Source organism: Coregonus lavaretus, assembly GCF_964263955.1.
Source record: "Coregonus lavaretus genome assembly, contig: HAP1_SCAFFOLD_2790, whole genome shotgun sequence".
NCBI lineage: Eukaryota > Metazoa > Chordata > Actinopteri > Salmoniformes > Salmonidae > Coregonus > Coregonus lavaretus.
In genome coordinates, this window is record NW_028156830.1 from 24692 (window position 1) to 44515 (window position 19824).

The 19824-nt window shown below is 43.1% G+C and overlaps 1 protein-coding gene across 1 annotated transcript; it reads right to left on the bottom strand.

Annotated features, from left to right (window-relative positions):
• Window positions 1-322: 322 nt before the first annotated feature.
• On the bottom strand, window positions 323-2328 carry LOC311119651 (NLR family CARD domain-containing protein 3-like; the record flags this gene model as incomplete). Its single annotated transcript, XM_084194323.1, has 2 exons — window positions 323-1020; window positions 1252-2328. Coding segments are annotated over 2 exons (1623 nt in total), but the record flags the coding sequence as incomplete, so codon positions are not given.
• Window positions 2329-19824: the final 17496 nt, after the last annotated feature.

The following is a 19824-nucleotide window of genomic DNA, read 5'->3' on the forward strand; positions in this document are numbered from 1 at the left end:
CCAACTACAGGAATACTGACCTCAGAGTCTCCAGTTTACAGTGGGGATTCCCCAGTCCAGCAGAGAGCAGCTTCACTCCTGAATCCTTCAGGTCATTGTTACTCAGATCCAGCTCTCTCAGGTGTGAGGGGTTTGACTTCAGAGCTGAGACCAGAGAAGCACATCCTTCCTCTGTGACTAGACAGCCTGACAGCCTGACAGAGAGATCATCATGATTTCACAAACACTGTTAATTTAACACCAGTAGTGTAGAAGGACAATGGCAGATGCATTTGGTTTATTCTCTTAAACAACATATAGATTCATCTACCGTCTCCTAGAATTGTATGGTCATATTGTTATACTAATGTGAAAATCAATGCATTTATTCAATATGTTTTTCAATAGAATATTATATACATATTATAATACATATTTTACTCTAAACTTAATATTTCTTCCTGATGATTAGTTCTTATATGTCATTTGATGTACTCACAGAGCAGCTCTGGAGGCTTTGACCACTGGCAGCAGCCTCAGAAGACCTTCCTCTGATCTGGAGTATTTCTTCAGGTCAAACACATCCAGCTCCTTTTCTGAAGTCAGCAACACAAAGACCAGAGCTGACCACTGTGCAGGTGAAAGTTCTTCTTTTGAGAGACTTCCTGATCTCAGGTAGCTTTGGATCTCCTCCACTAGAGAATGGTCATTCAGTTCATTCAGACAGTGGAACAGATTGATGCACCTCTCTGGAGAGGGATTCTCCCTGATCTTCACCTTGATGTACTTGACTGTTTCTTCATGGCTCTGTGAGCTGCTTCTTGTCTTTGTCAGTAGACCTCGTAAGTGCTTCTGATTGGACTCCAGTGAGAGGCCCAGAAGGAAGCGGAGGAACAGGTCCAGGTTTCCTGTCTCACTTTGTAAGGCTTTGTCCACAGCACTCTTGTAGAAAGTAACTTTACGCTTGTGTCTGATCCTCACAGAAAAGTTGCTGGACGTTGATTGAGGTTTGGCCATTAGATTCTCATTGTTGTTGATGAATGAGAGGAACACATATACAGCAGCCAGAAACTCCTGGATGCTCAGATGCACAAAGCAGTACAATTTGTCCTGGTACAGCCCACATTCCTCTTTAAAGATCTGTGTGCACAATCCTGAGTACACTGAGGCTTCATTAACATCAATTCCAGCCTCTTTCAGGTCTTCTTCATAGAAAATTAGATTGCCCTCAACAAGCTGTTGAAAAGCCAGTTTTCCCAGTGACAGAATGCTCTCTGTATTCCAGTGTGGACCTGTCTCTTCTTTCCCAAGATACTTTTCATTCTTCTGTTTGGTATGAAACTCCACAAGGTGTGTGTACATCTCAGTCAGAGTCTTGGGCATCTCTTCTCTCTTGTCTGTACTCAACATGTGTTCAAGGACTGTTGCAGAAATCCAACAGAAGACTGGAATGTGGCACATGATGTGGAGGCTCCTTGATGTCTTTATGTGTGAGATGATTCTGCTGGCCATGTCCTCATCACTGAATCTCTTCCTGAAGTACTCCTCCTTCTGTTGGTCATTGAACCCTCGTACCTCTGTCACCTGGTCAACACACCCTGAAGGGATCTTATTGGCTGCTGCAGGTCGGGTAGTTATCCAGAGGAGAGCCGAGGAAAGCAGATTTCCCTTGATGAGATTTGTCAGCAGAACATCCACTGAGGTTGACTTTGTGACGTCACAACAGATATTGTTCTTCTGGAAGTCTAGGGGCAGTCGGCACTCATCCAGACCATCAAAGATGAACAGAACTTTGTACTTGTCGTAGTTGGAGATTCTTGATTCTTTGGTTTCCATTGAGAAATGATTAAGAAGTTCAATCAAAGTGTGTTTTTCACCTTTCATCAAATTCAGCTCCCGGAAAGGGAATGAAAATACAAATTGGACATCCTGATTTGCTTTTCCTTCAGCCCAGTCCAGAATGAACTTCTGCGCAGAGACTGTTTTTCCAATGCCAGCGACTCCCTTTGTCAGCACAGTTCTGATAAATTTGTCTTGTCCAGTTAAGGGTTTGAAGATGTCGTTACATTTGATTGCAGTCTCTGGTCCTGCTTGTTTCCTGGTTGTTGTCTCAATCTGTCTCAGCTCATGTTCATTATTGACCTCTCCTGTTCCACCCTCTGTGATGTAGAGCTCTGTGTAGATCTTATTGAGAAGTATTGGGTTTCCTTGTTTAGCGATCCCCTCAAATACACATTGAAACTTCTTCTTTAGATTAGATTTGAGTTCACGTTGGCAAATCACAGCAAGCTCATCTGAATGAAGAAATAACACAGAGGATATTAATATTACATCTGTTTTAATGCCTACAGTATTCTAGGACTGTTATACATCTTTAATTATAATAATTTCTTCGCATAACTGACTGTATAAATGTGTAAATGTTTTCATAATGCATTACAGACTGGTGTGACTGATTATATAATTATTGGTTTTATCTCTCTCTCTCTCTCTCTCTCTCTCTCTCTCTCTCTCTCTCTCTCTCTCTCTCTCTCTCTCTCTCTCTCTCTCTCTCTCTCTCTCTCTCTCTCTCTCTCTCTCTCTCAATTAATCAACACAACACATCCCTGCTGCTACTTGATGAGGTCACTAGGTGTTGTGTTAAGGCTGCTACAATATCACTGAGTTACACAGCTACTTTAGCTGTACTTTAGCTACAGCTTTTAAATGTTCTAAAACAACATTCAACATGAGGCAGACAGCTCTTACTTTTCTCCAGTGTGTCAGCAAGCTCCTTCTGGTTCATTTTCCTCAGGACGTGCAGTGTGATCTTCAGAGCCCCCTCTCTGGCACTGCTCTCCTGCTTCTCATCTTCAGCATCCACCACTTCCTTATCCTGCTTCTGACTCTCAAAGCCTTCTGGGAGTTCCGGACTAAGAATCCTCTTGAACATCTTCAGCTCGTTCTTCACAAATGTCATAATATTCTCTTCAAGCAACTGAAGCAAGAGAATGAATGCTTTCTCATTAACACATGAATGAATGACTGACAGATCAACTTTACTTGAGGTAAACAAAAACAAATGTACATAACAGGACCACATACACTGAATATGGAGGCCAGGTCTGTTTGATGACTCTGGGAAGACTGATCACTGAGAATCTCTGACTCTGATCTCTCCTGTTGGTTTCTGTGGACAAAACATGAGATTACATTTCCTCATCCAGGGAGTGCACACACACACACACACACACACACACACACACACACACACACACACACACACACAGACACACACACACACACACACACACACACACACACAGGGAGGGAATGTAGTGTTGGTTTAATATTGTTTTAGGACTATGAAAATGGAAAAAAGGTTTAGCCTATCGATTATGAAAACAACTAAAATAAATGAGAAAATGGGACAGGAGAAATGACTAGAGACAGTGTTGTTTAACTCACTGACCATGACCCATGAGTTCTTCTTACCTTTGTACAGTAGAAAAGTCTCCCTCTCTAAACCATATAGGAAGACCCATAGACTTGTCACTCTTCATGGACACACAGCTGGGTACAGGGGAGGCTGGTCTCTCCTGCTTGATTGGACTTCAACACAACAGAGACATACATTACATCTCTCATCTACTCTGAGCTCAGATTGGGAAACATAAGAAGAGTTTCATTCCAAAACGCTATATATCCATTTTCAGAAATGTTAGCTTCTAAATAAATGGTTGTGTTTTTTCACTATCTAATCATGGTATGGGGTTGTTCAATGACAGACATGTGTTTGTTTTGAAATCTATCACTTGATGGTTTCATTTCAGAGAGACAAATAATCATGTTTTTTTTCAAAATGCTATATATCAGTCTCACTCTCAGAGAAATAAGTAGTACTGCTAGGTTTTACACAGTAATAATATATCTGCCTCACTCTCAGAGAAATAAGTAGTACTGCTAGGTTTTACACAGTAATAATATATCTGCCTCACTCTCAGAGAAATAAGTAGTACTGCTAGGTTCTACACAGTCAAATGTGACCGACCTGCTCGATTCAATCCTCTGTAGCAAAATTTGAAATTGTGTTTTTTACATTGGATAAAAGTAGAGACTCAGCTAGAAAAAGGTATATCATACACTACAGTTGAGGAACAATGGGAAAGTAATTCTGCTTTGAAAGATGATAAACTTGTAACCTCAATTTTGAGAAAATGGTCTTTGAAAGTTTTGGTTCACATACTGGAGAGCTCTTCTTTATCTACAGTGGTATTACTTTGGCAGATAATGTCACCCATCTCAGTAAATAGTATATATATATATATAGTTAACTAAATGTATGGTGTTTTTGGTTAATGTCAGTTTCATTGTTTGTTATGCTATAAATGGTTATTTTATGGTTGTAAGTGGTAAAATGAAGTAGAAAATGTCATATTTTGTAATTCTGAGTAATTACTACTTTAGTAAGGATACACATTATTCAGTACTACTGCAGTTGCTAAATAATTCCAATAGATGGCAGCATAAGACCATGAATGACATTTCAGAAGGTTAATTTAGTTTTCTCCCTGGATACACCACCACTCCCCCTCACAGGAAAACTCCTGCACACGCTTTTTACTGTCCCTTTCCACACTGCTAATGCAAGAGGAAGGACTGAAAAAGCATTTAACAGATTACTGTGAAATAATATAATGATAATTCATGTTTATTATTACCTGTTTTTATGCTCATGTTTTGAAATCATACTTCATTACTATAATGATTATCAATAAGCCTGAACATTAAATTAGTTAACTCTGGTCGAGAAAATTGTATTTTCCTGGTACATTCATTGTCAGATTCATCAACCAGCAGCGAGCACTCTGCCTTCTAGCACAAGCGAGGGGCATGTTGAGGTACATTTGCTAACCGTGAGGGTTGCATGATGTAATTTATTGGGGGGCTGGAAGACGCACTCTTGTCTTTTCTATTCCGAGGTAGTTTAATCGCAATATTAGATATTTCATAATGCATGTATACTAGGGTTGAGGTTGGAGCATCTGACTAGTGATTATTTACCCAAGGTTCAACACCTGCTATAGTCACTGTTTAATTGCTCTTCCAAAAGCAACACAGGCCTAATACGAGATATATAGCAAACTAAAGTAATGAGTGACCATTTTAGAAAATCATGGGACATATAGTCTTTGGTTGCATGCTATTTCATGTCAATCATATTGCTGCTTGTAGCCTATAACTGATGCTTCGTGGTCATATGCTGCCATCTATTGGAAATATTTAGCTAATAAAAGTTATTAATTCACGTACAATAAAGTGTATTTTTCTTGTTAATTCCTTAGATCAGTCTCAAACCTGCCCCACCTATCCCACGCCAATTTCTGGACTTTCACATAGAGGTTACTAGGTCACCCAGTTCAAACAACTTTTGAAAAATAAAACTAATGTGGCTTATTTATCAAGTGTTCTGCCTTGCAATAATACATATCATAAAATAACTAATAACAAAATAAAACAGCAAAACGCTTGACAGCTTTTCATTAACAAAATATTCAAAATGCTATTTCGCACTATAATTGTATTTACTAAGATAATATTATTACTAAAATAGTTTCTAAAAGTGTTCTAGGCTACCCTACCCTAGAATTAGGGTTATGGCTAAAATAGGTTATACATATGGTTAGAGTTTCTGCTGATGTAAAAAGGGCTTTAAAAATACATTTGATTGATTGATTGATTTTAAGGCAAAAAAAACAGAAGGGGTTATATCTGTCTTGCTCCTCCCTGTGTCCGTATGTGGGTACTACATACCTCATTCACGACACCTGCTAGGCTCATAATCTGTGGTAGCAACTGTGTCAGATCTACAAATCAATTACCTAGACCACCCAATTAGACAACAATCACCCCATTATACCCATTTGGTTTGCAACTCAGTGAACCTGCGCAGCATTCGCTCAATTCGATGCCTCTGAACAAAGATTTCCATGCATATCAAATTACCCAGCAGCCATTTAGAAACAACAAATCATCAAAGAAAAATTGTTATTTCTTAATAAATAATATTCTGGCAGTTTAAATCGGCCACATCTTGAAAAAGAGGACAGGGACATGCATTTTGTTTAGATTGTACACTTTTTTCTTAAAACAAATATGGTAAACCATGACCAGAAAATGTTTAATGTTTGATGGGCTTTGGGCTGGGAATAGAAAGTTCTGAATGCGAGTCGTTGTCACGGAGCTCAATAGCACTATTATGAGCTGGTAGGGTGAAAAATGACCTAAAATAAGGCCTGTAGTTTGTCATAACCAGGGACAGAAGGTAATATTATGAAACCGGGCTCCATGGCGGATGCATTGATCTAGTTTTAATCTGATTACAAATGTATTAGTCGGGAGAGGTTGTGTTTTCTCTAGCAGGAGGTAAGCTTGGCTTCTCATATGGTGTTGAGTAAAGCTTAAACCATGTATTTAGATCGTAGGTAGGTAGTTTATTTAGGTAGTTATTTAGGTAGTTATTGTAGGTTTCCGCAGGCAATTATTGTAGGTAAGTATTGTTTACGTATTGTTTAAGTATTGTTACGGCGGAGCCCGGCGAAGCACGAGGCTAGCTAGCTAGCGGGTAGCTACTGGTAACGTTTATTGGTAATTATCTGTTTAGTGCAATGGTGGAGAGTGGTTTCCAATGTTAATGTGCTAGCTAGCCAACGTTTAATTTTTGCTGCGTTACGAAAGGAACTAGACACGGACATGAATTATCTGTTTAGTGTGTTAACACACTCTTGGTAGTTTGTTGTAACCAAGTATTGGTGCTAAACTGTGTGTTATTGGATGCTAGCATGCTAGTTAGCTATGGCGTCATAGCTAGGCATCGTGGGCTGTTGTGGGTAGTTACTGTGGGTTGGCATTGTTTTTCGGCGGTGCCGGGGGTAGCACGAAGCTAGCTAGCTAGCCGTTCTTCAAACAAGGTCAACACAGTGGCCATTGCTAGCTAGCCAACAGACACGGACACGAATTATCTGCTTAGTGTGTTAACACACTATTGGTGGTTTGTTGTGACCAAGTGTTGGTGCTAAACTGTGCGTTTTTGGATGCTAGCATGCTAGTTAGCTATGGTGTCATAGTTAGCTAGCTGAATAAAGTGGGTTGAGTCTATTCCTTTAAACATTGAACCGCTGTGGTTCACAACAATTCTGATTTCTAAAGGTGGAAGTTGGTAGAGTTTTTGTTCGGGTGGTTCAGTGAAACAATTATAGTTTCTGAGGTAGAAGTTTTTGGTGAGGTAGGCCCTGCTCTCTACTCTCCCAGATGTTTAGTTCATTTCATTCCGATCTCCTCTGCATTATTGTAGCCATTTGCTACAGCCTGTCAACTATGCCTCTGCCTATCCCTGTTCTCTGCACAGGCTACACAAACGCCCCACACCGCGTGGCTGCTGCCTCTCTAACCTGGTGGTCCCTGCACGCACCCCACACCTGGAGTTCCAGGTCTCAGGCAGCCTCTGGAACTGCCGTTCTGCTGCCAACAAAGCTGACTTCGTCCCAGCCTATGCTAATCTCCAGTCCCTCGACTTCCTGGCGCTGACGGAAACATGGATTACCACTGAAAACACTGCTACTCCTACTGCTCTCTCCTCGTCTGACCATGTGTTCTCGCATTCCCCGAGAGCATCTGGTCAGAGGGGTGGTGGCACAGGAATCCTCATCTCTCCCAAGTGGATATTCTCAATTTTTCCCCTAACCCATCTGTCTATCTCCTCATTTGAATTCCATGCTGTCACAGTCACTAGCCCATTTAAGCTTAATATCCTTGTCATCTATCGCCCTCCAGGTTCCCTTGGAGAGTTCATCAATGAGCTTGACGCCTTGATAAGTTCCTTTCCTGAGGATGGCTCACCCCTCACAGTTTTGGGGGATTTCAACCTCCCTATGTCCACATTTGACTCATTTCTCTCTGCCTCCTTCTTTCCACTCCTCTCCTCTTTTGACCTCACCCTCTCACCGTCCCCCCCTACTCACAAGGCAGGCAATACGCTTGACCTCATCTTTACTAGATGCTGCTCTTCTACTAATCTCACTGCAACTCCCCTCCATGTCTCCGACAACTACTTTGTTTCCTTTTCTCTCTCGCTCTCCTCCCACACTACTCACTCTGCCCCTACACAGATGGTAATGCGCCGCCGCAACCTTCGCTCTCTCTCTCCCACTACTCTCTCCTCTTCCATCCTATCATCTCTTCCCTCTGCTCAATCCTTCTCCCTCCAATCTCCTGATTCTGCCTCCTCAACCCTCCTCTCCTCCCTTTCTGCATCCTTTGACTCTCTGTGTCCCCTATCCTCCCGACCGGCTCGGTCCTCCCCTCCAGCTCCGTGGCTTGATGACTCATTGCGAGCTCACAGAACAGAGCTCCGGGCAGCGGAGCGGAAATGGAAGAAAACTAAACTCCCTGCCGACCTGGCATCTTTTCACTCCCTCCTCTCTACATTTTCTTCATCTGTTTCTGCTGCTAAGGCCACTTTCTACCACTCTAAACTCCAAGCATCTGCCTCTAACCCTAGGAAGCTCTTTGCCACATTTTCCTCCCTGCTGAATCCCCCCCCCCCCCCCCCCCCCTCCTCTCTCTCTGTGGATGACTTCGTCAACCACTTTGAAAAGAAGGTTGACGACATTCAATCCTCGTTTGTTAAGTCTAATGACACTGCTGGTCCTACTCACACTGCCCTACCCTATGCTTTGACGTCTTTCTCCCCCCTCTCTCCAGATAAAATCCTGCGACTTGTGACTGCAGGCCGCCCAACAACCTGCCCGCTTGACCCCATCCCCTCCTCTCTTCTCCAGATCATCTCCGGTGACCTTCTCCCCTACCTCACCTCGCTGATCAACTCATCCTTGACCGCTGGCCATGTCCCTTCCGTCTTCAAGAGAGCGAGAGTTGCTCCCCTTCTCAAAAAACCAACACTCGATCCCACTGATGTCAACAACTACAGACCAGTATCCCTTCTTTCTTTTCTTTCCAAAACTATTGAGCGTGCCGTCTTTAGCCAACTCTCTTGCTATCTCTCTCAGAATGACCTTCTTGATCCAAACCAGTCAGGTTTCAGGACTGGTCATTCAACTGAGACTGCTCTTCTCTGTGTCACGGAGGCTCTCCACACTGCTAAAGCTAACTCTCTCTCCTCTGCTCTTGTCCTTCTAGACCTGTCTGCTGCCTTTGATACTGTGAACCATCAGATCCTCCTCTCCACCCTCTCCGAGCTGGGCATCTCCGGCGCGACTCACTCCTGGATTGCGTCCTACCTGACCGGTCGCTCCTACCAAGTGGCGTGGCGAGAAGCTGTCTCCGCACCACGTGCTCTCACCACTGGTGTCCCCCATGGCTCAGTTCTAGGCCCTCTCATTTTCTCCCTATACACCAAGTCACTTGGCTCTGTCATATCCTCACATGGCCTCTCCTATCATTGCTACGCTGACGATACACAACTAATCTTCTCCTTTCCCCCTTCTGATAACCAGGTGGCGAATCGCATCTCTGCATGTCTGGCAGACATATCAGTATGGATGACGGATCACCACCTCAAGCTGAACCCTGGCAAGACGGAGCTGCTCTTCCTCCCGGGGAAGGACTGCCGTTCCATGATCTCGCCATCACGGTTGACAACTCCGCTGTGTCCTCCTCCCAGAGTGCGAAGAGCCTAGGCGTGACCCTGGACAACACCCTGTCGTTCTCCGCCAACATCAAGGCGGTGACCCGCTCCTGCAGGTTCATGCTCTACAACATCCGGAGAGTACGACCCTGCCTTACACAGGAAGCGGCACAGGTCCTAATCCAGGCACTTGTCATCTCCCGTCTGGACTACTGCAACTCGCTGTTGGCTGGCCTCCCTGCCTGTGCCATTAAACTCCTACAACTCATCCAGAATGCCGCAGCCCGTCTGGTGTTCAACCTTCCCAAGTTCTCTCACATCACCCCCCTCCTCCGCACACTCCATTGGCTTCCAGTTGAAGCTCGCATCCGCTACAAGAGCATGGTGCTTGCCTATGGAGCAGTGAGGGGAACGGCACCTCTGTACCTTCGGGCTCTGATCAGTCCCTACACCCAACGAGGGCATTGCGTTCATCCACCTCTGGCCTGCTGACTCCCCTTCCTCTGCGGAAGCATAGTTCCCGCTCAGCCCAGTCAAAACTGTTCGCTGCTCTGGCACCCCAATGGTGGAACAAGCTCCCTCACGACGCCAGGACAGCGGAGTCACTCACCACCTTCCGGAGATATTTTGAAACCCCACCTCTTTAAGGAATACCTGGGATAGGATAAAGTAATCCTTGTAAAGTGGTTATCCCACTGGCTATAGGGTGAACGCACCAATTTGTGAGTCGCTCTGGATAAGAGCGTCTGCTAAATGACGTAAATGTGCCCTTGAGCAAGGCACTTAACCCTAATTGCTCCTGTAAGTCGCTCTGGATAAGAGCGTCTGCTAAATGACTAAAATGGAAATGTAATGTAAATGAAAAATCTTTGAAAAAAATGGCCCCAAAAATAATATTCAAAAGTTGATGTAGTGGTAGGTATTTAACAGGTGGAAGAAACAACCCGGGAGCTCCATCGGTCCACAAGAAATGCAGGCAGCCGGTGATGATGTAGTGGTAGCTAGGATAACTAGGATGCTGCTGGTAGAGTAGCTAGCTTAGCTAGCTGTACCGACTAGCTTGGCTAACTGGCAGGTCGTTCGTCTGGCCCTGTCTCAAGGATGATGACAAATCCGTTGAAGCACAAAATGAAACAAGGATAGCGAGTGAAAAGGATCTGGCTACACTCATACTGTCCCTGACCATTAAGCAAAAAGCAAATTGAACAATAAACTTTGGCGTCTCAACACTGTATTGAACTCCGTCGTTATTCCCCAAGATCACCTCACCTTGCTTGGCGCCAAACCGTACGTGGACGCGGACAGTTCCAGAACGCGGACATGAGCAGAGCAACACAATAATCTAAACCCAGTCTTTACAGTGGCTTACATTAGTAATATGCCTTTTTTAAATTATGTCAAACAGACTTTCTACGTTTTTTTTATAACAATATTTTGAGATCTGGGCCCATATCCACAAAGTGTCTCAGAGTAGAAAATTGGTCGTATAAGTGCTGAGAATAAAGACTTCTACTCTTATGGGTATAAATTAAAGCTATGCATGAAGCCTCTAGTCCCACCTAGTCGGCAGATATTTAGGACACCTCATGAGCTGTCCTAACCAGTTAAGAATTAACAACAGGTGTCTTGATAATACTTTAGAATAATGCAGCGAGTCAGTGGTTCCTGCGCCACATGTAATTGCTTTGGAGTAGTTAAAATAATGTTTCTATATTTCTATATGATCAATCCATAAATAATATAGACCTACATGGAACCGTATGTCTTGTGCTTTTGGCAATGATTTATGTATAATAATTATGTATAAGTGATACCATGTATGTCTGCATAGCATGTTGTCTTCATTTTGGCAGATCAACTCATGCTTATTTCTGAAGAGAAACTCAGGTTTTCGCCCAGCGGCTAAAGAGTTTGAGCTGTGGCAGGAGATGGACCTATGGCAGAAAGGTGGCTGGTTCGAATCCCGAGCCGGGCGCTGGAAAAACAGGCGGGCTTGATCTGACCACTGGAGGGCTGCTGGGTTCACATCCTCAAAACATTCACCTTTTGTTGATCAGAACTCTAGAGGTTCTTCTTCACTAAACCCAACAATATATCTAACTTTTAGTGGTTCCATATATTAAGGAAGTGATAGAAGCCTTTTTGGTTCTATAATCAATTTCAATCAATTTTATTTTATATAGCCCTTCTTACATCAGCTAATATCTCGAAGTGCTGTACAGAAACCCAGCCTAAAACCCCAAACAGCTAGTAATGCAGGTGTAGAAGCACGGTGGCTAGGAAAAACTCCCTAGAAAGGCAAAACCTAGGAAGAAACCTAGAGAGGAACCAGGCTATGAGGGGTGGCCAGTCCTCTTCTGGCTGTGCCGGGTGGAGATTATAACAGAACCATGCCAAGATGTTCAAAAATGTTCATAAGTGACAAGCATGGTCAAATAATAATCAGGAACCTTATTTTCTATAAGGAACCTTATTTTCTAAGTGTATAATAAACACAATTATTTAATTACCTACATCATGTTTTTTCAAGTTATCCCTTTGGAGCGCAACATCACGTTGTTAAAAAATACTTCTAATTTGGGCATGGCTATAAAATGGCCAATTGAAGGCATCTAGGGCGAAATATGTGTTAGATGAAAATGAACATTGTATGCAACGTTGTAGGCAACATTATTGACACGGGATGCCTACGATGCCAAAGCTATTTAGAGTTGTTAAACGGGTGTGAAGAGTGTGTTGGTATAACGGTAATATTGTCAAAATTCTGCTTGTAACAACCATCAGAATTGGTTAAAGAAATATGCATTCCATTATATTAGGCAATAATGAAGAGTAGGCAAAGTGGTCGTGTCGTGAAGATTCTATCAAATGTCTTCCATTGCAACGAGTCCAGTCAGGGTGCTGCAGAACCCCTGCAGTACCTCCACTGACCCCGGATTGGGAACTCCTGATTTAGCAGATACTCTATTCCAGAGCAATTTACGATAGCTCTTAAGATAGCTATTTATTTTAGAAATAAACTTAACAAATTCTTCATAAAATTGTTATCTCACCTCTTAGCTTTGGTGTCATGTTCCCCAGAGAGATGCATTTTAGAGGCATGGCCCCCCTCCTCTCTCTCCCCAGAGAGACTCATTTTAGAGGCAGGGACCCCCTCCTCTCTCTCCCCAGAGAGACTCATTTTAGACCACTGACCCCTAAACAGAGATGCAGCATGTTGGTTGTAGTTAACACAGTGACAACTCATTCTAGAATGTCCATTGTTCTCATTTAATAATTATCTCTTAGAAATAAAACATTTACTAACAGACATATCGAAACAGTCAGGCTATTTAATGCAATCACATGAACATCAGGTTGTGACATCTCTTCTCCATGTTAACTGTCAATAATAATAATAAGTCACTGTTTGTTAAGGTAGTTATAGACAGTGCAGCAACACAAGGCCATGTCTCACACTTATTTCTATTCATTAAAAGTCGGCCATTTGTTGTCTTTCAATCTGAGAATGTAGACAGAAGGGCTAAAACGGGCATGATTGATCTGAGGGAAAATCATTGATACATTCAGAAAGTATTTTTGCAACAAGTAGGAGATTTATATTATGTAAAGTAGGCTAGGTTATAATATATAACAGAGGTTTGTTAATGATATGCAGATGGAGGTCTATACCTCAGCTATAGCCTACATATCCTAGATGACCAGCCTAAACCTGTTCAGATCAGTTCCCATAACGTTACAGGCCTACCAGTAGCAGGACAGAGCATGTAGCCTAGGCATGACATGTTTCACATTTCCAACAGAGACCATCAGGTTGGTCAGCATGATAAGTGATCATATTATCAAACCTACTCTGACTATTGAATGTCTGTAAACAACCTAACTTTCTAATATAATAGTTCTATGTAGCCTAGACTTACCAGAGTCTGCCCGTCTTTCCTTCAAATCAACACATTTATCCTAATTTTAATGTTGCAGAGAAATGTGTCCCACAGTTTAAACAGCCATTTTGTAAGTGCGTAGGCTACACACTTACTTTTAATTTCAAATGAGGAAACTGGTGCGGCCGCCTGTTTTCTTGCAGATGAAGTAGCCTCTCATAGGGAACTCATTCAACCAGCCTAAACAACAGTAAATAAAATATGTCAAATGGTCAAAAAACAATGGTGTAAAGAGAATCCTGTCCTCCTAATATAGCCATGTACATTAAAGACAGGTATATTGCTACATATGTAGGATCTTAATTTGAGCCCGTTTGCTACAGCAGGAAAATAATCCTGAAGCAACACGACATTTGAAATATTATGTGGATTATAATCAGTCTCCTGAGTGGAGCAGTGGTCTAAGGCACTGCATCGCAGTGCTAACTGTGCCACTAGAGATCCTGGTTCGAATCCAGGCTCTGTCGTAGCTGGCCGCGACCGGGAGACTCATGGGTGGCGCACAATTGGCCCAGGGTAGGGGAGGGAATGGCCAGCAGGGATGTAGCTCAGTTGATAGAGCATGGCGTTTGCAACGCCAGGGTTGTGGGTTTGATTCCCACGGGGGGCCAGTATAAAATAAATAGAAATGTATTCACTAACTGTAAGTCGCTCTGGGTAAGAGCATCTGCTAAATGATGTAAATGTAATAATAAATTGACATTTTTCAAAAGGGAAAGGTGGAAAAATTGTAATTACAAACTTCAGAAGCCTTTTTAACCCTCAAATACACAACAAGTTTTAGTTCTCCTGCAACAGGCTGATTAAATTAAGATCCTGCATCTGTACAGAGCTTGTCTTTATCTAAACCAAGGCAGTTTGCATTTTTAGCAATGATGTTGCAACTGTCAGCTGCTGTAAACCTATGTGATTGGATGTTATAGACCCCCATCTGAACAGTTTCTTTCCCCATGCTGTGGCCCTCACCAACTGGCCATCTGGCCCATAGAGACTAAAGGACTATACACTCTATGCTGCTCACCACATCTAGCCATCTCTAAACTGTACACTACCATCTGGCCCATAGAGACTAAAGGACTATACACTCTATGCTGCACACCACATCAAGCCATCTCTGTGTGGGAAAGTATTGGGAAGACAGAAAGATAACAGTGAATATGAGACATGGGGGAAGGTATTGGGAAGGTAGAAAGATAACATTGAATTTCCCCCAAGTATCGCAAACAGGAAGTAAAATTAGTCACAAGGTTGTGCTAACTAAAGTAGTGTTGCAAAAGCCTTTCCACCCCACTCTTCCCCATCAGTCTCAAGAACAGAACCTGTGGTTTAATGTAGAAACAACATAAACTATCTACTTCTCTTTTACCAGAACAGAGACATTTCGCAGAGGAGGCTGGTGGGAAGGGCGGGTTCATTTTTAAAGACATTTATTTTTATCTTTTTACATTTTAGTCATTTAGCAGACGCTCTTATCCAGAGCGACTTACAGTTTGTGAGTGCATACATATATATGTATATATATATTTTTTTCATACTGGCCCCCCGCGGGAATCAAATCCACAACCCTGGTTGCAAACGCCATGCTCTACCAACATCCCTGCCGGCCATTCCCTCCCCTACCCTGGACGACTTGTGCGCCACCCCATGGGTCTCCCGGTCACGGCCGGCTACGACAGCGCCTGGATTCAAACCAGGATCTCTAGTGGCACAGCTAGCACTGCGATGCAGTGCCTTAGACCACTGCGCCACTCGGGAGTTAATGACAGTTTTTAATGACAGATCATAGAAACATGCTGTTTTCACAAACAGAAAAGTATTTTGAGCCTTGTTACCCATTTTTTTCACACCTATTCCCCACATAATCTGCCAAGACAATGTGCCACTAATGAGTCTCTCTTTCCTCACTGAATAAATGACAAATGGATGAATGGGCGATAGTTTTGCACCTTACTTCACAATTGAATTTAAATTAGGCTTAACTGAATGATAAGGAGGGTGCAGATGTTGAATTCATTTAGAACAACAATAGTGTAATGATGAGTTTGTGTTATGCCTGTTTATCAGCAGCAAATCATTTGACCACACGCCTTGTGGGTTGATACATTTCTCTTTTATGTTTTACTTTGTAAAAATAAACTGTTACAGGTCTGTTTTATTTACTATAAGTATATTACTAATCAAATGTATTGTGGGAAACGAAAACATGCTATGTGTTGCAGTCAACACAATCTCACACTCAATCCGTGCAAATATGCACAAAAAGCATGCATTTTTGTGTGGCTGATTTTGTGTGAAAATACACATTTTTGTATGACTTCATTCATAGGAAAATACATTTTTGGGGGGCGAATTAAGCCACACAAAAACGCACAAAATCTGCTAAAATACTTTTTGTACATATTTGCTCGAATTGAGTGTGAGATTGTGTTGCAAAAAGAAGGCCTTTAGAAAAATGCAAAACATATCCTTGACTACCGAAGTTGATGAGTGAACAAATGATGCCAGTCAGCCTCACAGCCGGCCCATCAAAACTACACCTAAACTATACCAAAACTCATTTCACACATAATAAGAGTTAGCCAATAGACCAGATTAAATAGTCTGATGAGTGACAATATTATCAGTTGTCAAATTGTACATGAAGAGATGGGCGCATCTTGTAATTGACAGATGCAGGGAAAGGAGCATCTCTTTATCAAATCCTCCTTCAGAGTCACATGCAGGTAAAACATTGTGATTTCTATATAGTGCTGTATCTGAAAGAGCATATTCTGCAGTTTCTATGACACTTACCTTCATCAAATAACTCTCAACATTCAAGAGGTGAAGCTCTATTTCCAAATATCATTTTTTCACCAACATCCCTGCTGTTCATTCATTTAGCACATGACCACTCTAGTGCCAGCATTGCTCTGGTTACTAAGCAGAAACTAGTAACATAATATTCTGTCGCCAATGGATGAATGGCCAATAGAAACCAGATAGAAACTGATAATGGTGAATGTGACTTCTGTTTTGGTTAGCCGTGGATGTGGAAACCAACTTGCTCAGTGTCTTTCCATATCTGGGGAAAGATTAAACCAGATCAGCGGGTGAGAGACTGTCTGAGACTGTGGTTTTGAGACACGTGGAGCCCAAAAAAAAAAGACACAATGTCAAGACAGCAGGTCCTGTTCTCCTTCTTCCCCAAGCACCACAGCTCCCACTGGGGAAAAATACACAATGTCAAGACAGCAGGTCCTGTTCTCCCTCTTCCCCAAGCACCACAGCTCCCACTGGGGAAAAATACACAATGTCAAGACAGCAGGTCCTGCTCTCCCTCTTCCCCAAGCACCACAGCTCCCACTGGGGAAAAATACACAATGTCAAGACAGCAGGTCCTGTTCTCCCTCTTCCCCAAGAACCACAGCTCCCACTGGGGAAAAATACACAATGTCAAGACAGCAGGTCCTGTTCTCCCTCTTCCCCAAGCACCACAGCTCCCACTGGGGAGAAAGACACAATGTCAAGTTGGCAGGTGCACACCGAACAAGGCCCATGAAAACTGTGTGCAGGGAACAAATTTGATTTGTTGGTGGACCTGAAGCATAAAGAGAAGACGTGATTGGTTCATGTGTAAAGGCGCGGTACAGTGTCTGATACAATCAACACATTATTGTTTTTATATCTTGTCATGAATATATTTCCACAAAAATGTATTTATGCAATTCATCCTTTATAATTGTTCATGCACTGGAACTTTTGTTTAGGAATACAGCAAATCATTTCACCTGAACACCTGGCTGGTTATATTATTATTATTATACTTTTTTCATTTGTACTTTGTCAAAATAAACTGTAAATCGACTTTATTAACTCTATTACTAATTGAATCTACAAATACAGTTGATTAAATGGTTTACACTGTAATGTTTTTATTGTAAGGGAAACAGAAATAGGCTAAAGGCAGATTTTATTTTTACTTTGTAGAATTAACTATTGTTGTTATTTTTTTATTGATATATTTCCACTAATATTTCTTCATGCAATTAATCCTTTACAATGTATGATGCACTATTTATCAAGCGTTTATTTAACAAACCATGTTTGCACACCTTGCACCTTGCTGGTTGATATGCATCTGATGCATATGCTAAAGTGGACGCCTGGTAACTTTCACTAGCGGGTTCTTATATGCTGAAAGAACAGGCGGTTCTAGTGTTAAGGACTGGTAGATGGGTGTTGCTCATGCATTCACTCATGCTGACCGGCTCCAGTACTTTGTTCTTGACTAAAGCCTCCAAGTCAGCCTTGACTTTTGGTCTGATAGCATAAGGTACAGGTCCTGCTTTCAGAAACGTTGGTTTGCTGTCTGGCTTAATGCTAAGCTTCCCTGTAATGTCGTTCATACTACCCAGCTGTCCATTAAAGACTTCTCCATGTTTCTTTAAGATGGCAGGTAGGTCTGTTTCTCCATGTGTCATTGTATGCACTGATGGCCAGTCCAGTGTGATTTTCTCCATCTATGAACATCCCAGTAGTGATGCATAGTCTCCTTTCACAACATAGAGTGGCAGCTTTTCAGTTTGTCTGTTTACCTGAACTGTGACATCAGTGATGCCTCTCACAGTGACACATTCACCTGTGTAAGTCTTTAACATGAGGTGCGCTGGTTGAAGTGGAAGGTGTTTCAGTGGATTTATTCTGACACAAGAGATACAGCTGCCCCTGTGTCAATCTCCATACCCACCGGCTGTCCCTCTAGCAAGGGGGAGACATAGTAGCCGTGCGACCCGCCAGGAAAAAGTCAGGATTTTCAGTGTGACTTCCTGGTCTGATGAGTCACTCACCTCAGTGTTCTCTTACTCAACAGTGTGAACATGTCTATTTGTCTTTCGTTGGAATGTCTGTTTCTTGTTTCCCGTTTTTGTGATTTCTCTGTTCTCTTTTTGTTTCTGGAGACTTGTCCGATGTGGCCCTTTTTACCACAGGCTGGACAATCCATGTCCTTACACCAGCATGTGACTTGATTTCCCGGTCTCTGATTTTCAGTTGAAACTCTGTTGAAACGTTTTATTTATTTGAAAGGAACACAGACAAGAACAAATAGCAGCAGGAATTGTTATACAGCTAGAGACACAATAATGTTAAAATATATATCAGAACAAATAGCAGCAGGAATGGTTATACAGCTAGAGACACAATACTGTTAAAATATATATCAGAACAAATAGCAGCAGGAATGGTTATACAGCTATAGACACAATACTGTTAAACTATATATCAGTATATTATGGAAACTAGTTATTGCAGATAAATACAATTATAATAAACCACATATACAATCACCCACCTCAGCTGCATCAACACACCCTCCAACCCCTCCTGGGACCACCCCAACCCACCCTCCAACCCCTCCTGGGACCACCCCAACACACCCTCCAACCCCTCCTGGGACCACCCCAACCCACCCTCCAACCCCTCCTGGGACCACCCCAACACACCCTCCAACCCCTCCTGGGACCACCCCAACGCACCCTCCAACCCCTCCTGGGACCACCCCAACCCACCCTCCAACCCCTCCTGGGACCACCCCAACCCACCCTCCAACCCTTCCTGGGACCACCCCAACCCACCCTCCAACCCCTCCTGGGACCACCCCAACCCACCCTCCAACCCCTCCTGGGACCACCCCAACCCACCCTCCAACCCCTCCTGGGACCACCCCAACCCACCCTCCAACCCCTCCTGGGACCACCCCAACCCACCCTCCAACCCCTCCTGGGACCACCCCAACCCACCCTCCAACCCTTCCTGGGACCACCCCAACCCACCCTCCAACCCCTCCTGGGACCACCACAACCCACCTTCCAACCCCTCCTGGGACCACCCCAACCCCTCCTGGGACCACCCCAACCCACCCTCCAACCCCTCCTGGGACCACCCCAACCCCTCCTGGGACTACCCCAACCCACCCTCCAACCCCTCCTGGGACCACCCCAACCCACCCTCCAACCCCTCCTGGGACCACCCCAACACACCCAACCTGATCTCCATGAAATTAAATACTAAATCAAGGTACACATTTGCACAAAAATGATAATTAACGGTTAATCTGTTGGGTAAAACCAACTACAGGAGTTATTTTATGGTTTCAGCTGCAATTGTTGTTTGGCTAGCCCCATGGATCCTAGCAGTGGATAGTTCTAAATAAATGATATCTATAAAAGTGCTGATCCAATGAGGTGTGGTGGTTGCCATCTTAGTTCCAACATCTTTTTAGCTGCTGTCCAACCTGAC